We start from the raw sequence: 6,123 nt of genomic DNA, 5'->3' as shown, positions 1-6,123 counted from the left end.
AAAATAGAGGTGAGAACTCGCCAGATCCAAAACTCCAAATAAAATATTGACAGTTTCAACTCAGCCCTTGCTATTTTCCAATCCCAAAGAGCAGCCGACAACAGGGGACCCCTCCGGGATATTTAAGCACACCTGTGTTCTGGTAAGAGTGGAAATGAGTGTGTGAGATAGCAGGAAGGACACATTCAATGATTTTTAAATAATGTGAGGTGAAAGGGCCAAGGCTGGAGAGGGCCCAGAGGCAGCTCCCCAACTCTTCAGATCATGGTTTGGGAAACCCATCCCCTCACACAGGAAGATGCCACTCTGTTCTTCCATGCCTTTATTAGTGACAGCAATGGACAAGAACAATGCCAGGCATAACAGACACCCTGACCCAGCACCGGGGGTGGCAAGCAGGCCCTGTAGGGCCACTGGCACATCCAGCCCCAGTCCAAGATCCAGTCTACCCAGGCCATGTCCCCGAATGGGCAGGAGGCTGTCTGTCCAGTTTGTTTGTGTGGATCAGTCTGTCTGAGTGTCTGAGCCGCTGCCTGCAGGGCCCCCCCATCCTCGGCACGTGGTAGGGGCTGTTGGGAGCACAGCGTGGCATCCCCCGGTGGACCACTGGGCCCCGGTGCTGACCATGGGGGATAGGGCCAGGGACTGGAGGTGGCAGGGGGCCAGGCACAAAGTTCACTCCAGGGCCACATCCTACAAAAGAACCAGCCATTATCAGAGAGCGGGCTTCTGACCAGGTGAGCCCAGCTCTGCCTCCGGGCAGCTTTAATCCTCCAGGGTGAGCTTCTCTGGGCTTCTGTTTCCCCATCTACAAAATGGCAACACCACTTCCCCTACCTCCAAATCAGCAAATTATGACAATCAAAGAGTTGATTAACGAGTCTACAGATGTTATTGTAGATCCAGCAGTGACTGAACCCAATCCTGGGGGCACAAGGAGCTACCCAACTCCTCTCAGTCCACCTGGGCACGGGAGGCTAGGCTGGGGAAGGTGCACAGGGAGGCTGGGAGAGGTGGGAGGGGAGACTGCGGAGGCACCTACCTAAGTGGGATGACATCGAGAAGTCTTCTGTTGAATTATAATTGAAGAATTCGTGGGGTGGGAAGGGCTGGCCTGGGAAAAAAGGGGTGTCCTGGGGCAGGGGTGGAAACAAGGGAGGTGGCGAGGGCTGAGGAATGGGGTAGGGGAAAGGCATGGGAGGGGGCAGGGGAGAGAGCTGGGGTGGGGGCAAGGCCAGCTGCTCCCCGAAGTCTGGGGGCTGCCCATGGCTCCCCTGGAACGGATGATCCGGCTCTCGCCAGTCCTCAATCCACGGGTCTAAGAACGGGATGGTTGTTTGTTTTAGGCCTGAGAGCCAGGCCGCCCAGAATTCTGGTTGTCCACACTCTTAAACCTCTCTTCCCTCCTACTGGAGAAAAAGGCCACCAGGCGGGGGCACCCTCTGCTTCCTACCCCATCTTCCTCATCCTCTCTCATTTCAGGCCAAGCCCAGGGTATGTTTCTTCTTCCTTGCCTTTCTCAAAGTCACAGATCTGCCTTTGCTCTGACCTCATGCTCCCCTCTAGAGCCTTCTCCCTTTGTATGCCCGGTTCCTGTATCTGTAGCTTTTTCCTCTCCTAGTTCCTCCCCACAGACCAAAAAATGAGCCTAAGAAGTCTTCTCTCTAGACACCACGAGACCCTGTCATGTTATGGGTCTCACAACCCACAGCACCTCAGAGGTCTGCCTGAACCAAACTCACCAGTCACATCCTCCCACCTCACTCTTCCTTTTCACATCCCTATTTCTGGACCTCCAAACTGAGTTCAGAAGACCTAAGCCACCACAAACTAGCCTTACAACCATTAGAGCACCCCTCTCTTCGCTGGGGATTAGTTATCATCTAAAAAACAAGGAAACCCAACCATTATATAATCAAAGTCCTAATCCACCTCCTCAAGGCTCCGACTCCTGGCTACCAAGTCCTAGTTTACCTCCGTGACATTCCTGGCTTCTGTGTCCTCACACCCTCTAGTGCTGCTATAAACAGCCTTCTAACATGACTTGTGCCCCCAACTCAACAAACACTACCCTGTAGGTACCATGTACATAGCAATTGTGCTAGACACCAAGGCCAAAAGGGATGAGCTGGCAACAAGGTAGGAACCTCGCCCTTTAAGGACATGATCCAGGGGGAAAGCAGACATGGAAACAATCAGCCACCATGCTCCTTTTGAGAGCAAGCAGGAACTGAGAGGCCTGACAGCACCAGCTGAGGGGTTTCTTTGCTTCTGCAACATCGAATGACTGCCCTTCCTCCATTTCCGTCTTTCCACCCTCCTAACCCCATGCCTAGCTAGAAGTCCCCCCATTTCTTCCCTATTCATCTGTGGGATAGGGGTCTTTTGACATGCTGCCTTACGTGCTCAAAGCTTACATGAACTCACGTACAGAGATGACTATATGCTAGACCATATGGAACCAGAACTTGGATCAAAATGTTGCTCCCGTGATCTCACCCTCCCCAGGGGATGAGAAAGGTGCACTCAGGAGCCACAACAATCCTTCAAGAGGCCTCTACTCCCTGAGTACTCTGTCCTATTCTGTTTCTGAGCCCTATGCTCTAAGAACCCCCTCTGCATCACTCTCCTACTCCCTTGTGGTAGGGCTCACCAGAGGGATAGTCACGCTTGGGCAGCTCCACGCCCCAGGCGTCGGCCACATGGGTCAGAAGCAAGTGTGAGAGGTGGCGGTGTGCGTGTTGGTCCCAGTGGACACCGTCCCGGTGACGGTGCTGTACCGCATGCCGAAAATGAAAGTGGAGGTCGAGGACATCAAAGCAGTGGTCCCCGGCCAGTGTTGCACTGTAGAAGTTCCCTTCAACCACATCCCGCCGCAGAGACCCTGCCAGGGGCTGGAGCTGAGTAAGAAAGTGCAGCATCTAAGAGCCGCACAATGAAGCAGGGTCGGGAGGGAAGGCTCTCTGTCTACCAGTCAGCTGCCTCCTCCCCCATCCTGAAGGGCGTCAGTCACTTGCCTCTGGCAGAAGGAAACCCCCAGTGACACGCTCCCCCAAGGGCATGGCCATGTTCCACACCAGCAGGCACGAATCTGGCAACACCTGGTCCATGCGCACAAACACCCGCTCCAGGTTCTCCCGGTAGCTCTCCATCGAGCAGCGGCCATACCTGTCGGACAGCACGTAGGGTGGGCAAGAGCACAGGGTGGATAGCCTCTGAGCCATACCTCCACCCCCAACCAGTATTTCCCTCTCCCCCCGCCCCAACCTGGAGAGATCCCAGAGGCAGGAGTTGATGATCACCAGGTCCGGGGCAGGCCCATATGTCAGCTCCTCCAGGACGCCCTCGAGGTACTCGGAGTAAACGCGGGTGAGGAAGTAGAAGCGCACAAGGTGGTGGCCAGAACCCGAGCAGAACTGGCGGACCTCCCGGTACTGCGTCCCGTTGTGTAGCTCGCCCAGCTGACCCCCAGCCACCAGCTGGTCCTGTTCAAAGCTCAGCTCCCCCTGCCCACCCCCCCACCCAGCTGGTCAGACCCATGCCAGGGAGGAAGACCCTGCCAGGCCAGGGTCTGTGCCCACCCACCACTGGCGTGGCTACCAAGCTTCCCTCACCTTGGCTTTCAACTGGGCGGCTGTGAGCAGTGAGTCCCTCTGGAGCAAGAGCACCAGGTCCTTGTACACAGCCCGCTGGACTGCAGGGAGACAGAGATCCTGAGGCTAAAACAAGCCTCACCCCACCCTAGCTCCTCCTAAGTCCAGGCCTCCCATCTTCCCAAGGCTGGGGCTGCCCAACACCACCTCTGTGGAGCTCATTACAGAGGCAGGAGAAAAGGTGAGGTTAAAAAAATCCTGGTACTACCTCTGCCTCTGGCGGTGCACCACCCCCAACTTAGTACACAGTGGCCCAATCACCTGGGAGAAGTAAGTCGGCCAAGTCACCCAGGAGACAGACAACACAATCCACTGCTCCCATGAAGGAAAGTATGGGAGACTGTCAGGGAGGAAAATGCTGAGCAAGGATGGGGTAAAAAATGTGACAGACTACATCGGTCAGGACACCTGTGGAAGATTGCATGGGGAAATAAAAAACAGAACACCTACTGGACTGGAAGAGACTAGGGGTCAGAAAGGAGATTTGGGATGGTGACAAAGGGTCCAGTCATAGAAAACAGACTGAAGGTGCGGGGCTGGGTAGTGTGAACCTAGAGGGGCACTCACTTGAGTCCCCCAAGATGACCACGAACTTGTTGTGTAGCAGCTGCTGGACTTCCGAGGCCTGGAAGTGGACCATGGCGCTTCGCAGGGGGAGGCGCGGCTCCTCGTTCTCCAGACAGAAGACCATGCCGCCGCTGCCAATGACGGGCTGCGGGGAGAGGCCACTAAGCCGTGCGCGGGCGGGGACTCAGGACAGGTCGGCCCCAGGGCCCGCCCCGGGATAAATGAGACCTGCGCCGGCCCCTCCCGGGCTGCTCAGGGCTACGGAGGCGAGGTGGCGGCGGCACAGTGGGACCCATGGTGGCGCCTTGCCTCGGTCCCACTTGGCACCAGAGGCGGGGGGTCGCCAGCCCGCGGGCCACCAGGGCACCGAGGCGCTTCCCGCGCGGCGCCGCCCTGCGCCTCGCCACGTGCCCGCCGCCGCCCCGCGCATGCGCGCGCCCGCTAGCGCCAATTACCGAGTCCCGGGGCTCCGCACCGTTCACCCACGCCCGGGGCAGGCCCGCGCACCGCGCGCCTCGCCCTCTGGGGGCTCCGGGCCTAGCCTCATGTTCCCGCGCCCCGGGAGGCCAGTCGGTTCTGCACAGCCCGCGCCCGGCGGAACCCGTGCGTCCCGGTTAGCCGTCGGTGCGCAGCCCAGAGCCCAGCGCTCTCCATGCGTGCGTCGCGGCGGCCCCGACGGCGCCTCGGGCCTCGGAGCCCCGGGCGGCGACGCTCACAGCTTCCACTTCCGGTCACCCATGTCCCGCCCTGCACGACCCCCGGCGCCCGAGGAGACAGGAAGGCGGCGGGGGTGGCCGCGGCGGGGGGCAGGGGCCCGGGCCGGGCCCACCCGGGCGGGCACGAGGCCCGGGTGTGGGCGGGGGCGCGGCGGCGGCCGAGTGCAGCTGCCCACACTGGTGATGGCCGTGGCGGCATCCTCGCCACGTGACCCGGACGGGCGGAAGCGGAAGTGCCGGCCCGGAGCCCGTGCTAGGCGGGTGTCCCTTCGGCGCTGCCCAGCCGCCGCCTGCACCAGCCATGGACTGCTACACGGCGAATTGGAACCCGCTCGGGGATTCTGCTTTTTACCGGTGAGCCGCCCCGCCCTCCCGCCCACGGCCCGGCTTACCCCGCTCGCCCGCCGCCTTGAGTCTTCGGGCGGAGCCGGCGGCGCGCGCCCCCGTCACTGTGGGCGCTGGGGTCCGCCCCTCGCCGGCTCTCCCCCGGCGTCTACCACTTAACGCACAGCCGCCTAATGGCCAGGGGGCCGGGCCTTCCCCAGCTCCAGGAAGGAAACTGAGGCAATCACACCGCGGTCACACGAGTAGGGGCAGAGCCCAAAGCCGAAGCTCAGATCTGTCAGCCTCCGAAAGGATGCTCAGATGCCACGTTGAGGGGACGGCCTGCGGGTGACAGCGAGTGTCCAGTCTCCTGTGGGGAAGTGCTGCCAAAGTCGGACTACAGGGGCGCTCCGCGGGAGGCGGGATCGCACGGCGGGTGGGGTAACAGCAAACTGGGAGAAGGGGGCGAATCCAGGGGCCCCGCGAGTGAGGACCCTCAGCTAGGATAACCGTCTCACGGGAGTCGTAGAGTCCTAAACGATGAAGTGAAGTGTAAACCGATCACATCATTACCCTGATAAGGATTTTTCAGTGGCGTCGCTTCTTTGTAGGGTAACATACAAACTCCTATTGGAACATCTGTAAGTCAGCTTCTATTTATGGTCTCCAGCTCCGTCTGCCCCCCTCCTACCCAAGTCTTGCATTCTAGTTGCACAGAATTACAGAACCCCAGTACACCACGATGTTTCATGGCTTCCCATGTTTGCAACCAGCCTGCAGTTCCTTCTGTGGGTACTGCCATTGCCCTCTATCTCACTGAAGAATTTTTGCTCATCTTTCAGGGCTTAGTTCAAGGGTTCTTT

At 59.3% G+C, this 6,123-nt stretch overlaps 1 protein-coding gene across 5 annotated transcripts; it reads right to left on the bottom strand.

Annotated features, from left to right (window-relative positions):
• Nucleotides 1-307: 307 nt before the first annotated feature.
• On the bottom strand, nt 308-5,456 carry PCED1A (PC-esterase domain containing 1A). 5 transcript variants are annotated; one of them, XM_031026997.2, is made up of 8 exons: nt 5,329-5,456; nt 4,221-4,365; nt 3,615-3,694; nt 3,268-3,506; nt 3,018-3,168; nt 2,654-2,921; nt 1,043-1,318; nt 308-693 (listed from the first exon to the last, which is right to left on the bottom strand). In XM_031026997.2, exons 2-8 carry the CDS (start codon nt 4,342-4,344, stop codon nt 446-448), a joined length of 1,386 nt encoding a protein of 461 aa, XP_030882857.1. In that variant the 5' UTR covers nt 4,345-4,365; nt 5,329-5,456; the 3' UTR covers nt 308-445. The 5 variants fall into 5 exon arrangements, with proteins under 5 accessions (XP_030882857.1, XP_081667051.1, XP_081667048.1 ...); XM_081810925.1 differs by lacking the exon at nt 5,329-5,456 and adding an exon at nt 4,676-5,109 and having other exon boundaries at nt 1,043-1,114; XM_081810922.1 differs by lacking the exon at nt 5,329-5,456 and adding an exon at nt 4,676-5,107.
• Nucleotides 5,457-6,123: the final 667 nt, after the last annotated feature.

This window comes from Leptonychotes weddellii, unplaced genomic scaffold (assembly GCF_054177405.1).
Source record: "Leptonychotes weddellii isolate Sample4059 unplaced genomic scaffold, ASM5417740v2 HiC_scaffold_4388, whole genome shotgun sequence".
Lineage (NCBI taxonomy): Eukaryota > Metazoa > Chordata > Mammalia > Carnivora > Phocidae > Leptonychotes > Leptonychotes weddellii.
This window is presented reverse-complemented; position numbering and strand designations above follow the sequence as displayed.

Bases quoted from the DNA above. Each gene is read 5' to 3' on its own strand.
- PCED1A (XM_031026997.2), bottom strand. From the start codon at position 4,344: ATGGTCTTCTGTCTGGAGAACGAGGAGCCGCGCCTCCCCCTGCGAAGC. The intron at 3,695-4,220 runs GTGAGTGCCCCT...GTCTCCCTGCAG, and splicing joins GGTCATCTTGGGGGACTCAA to TCCAGCGGGCTGTGTACAAG. The intron at 694-1,042 runs GTAGGTGCCTCC...GTTCTTTTGTAG, and splicing joins CTCGATGTCATCCCACTTAG to GATGTGGCCCTGGAGTGAAC.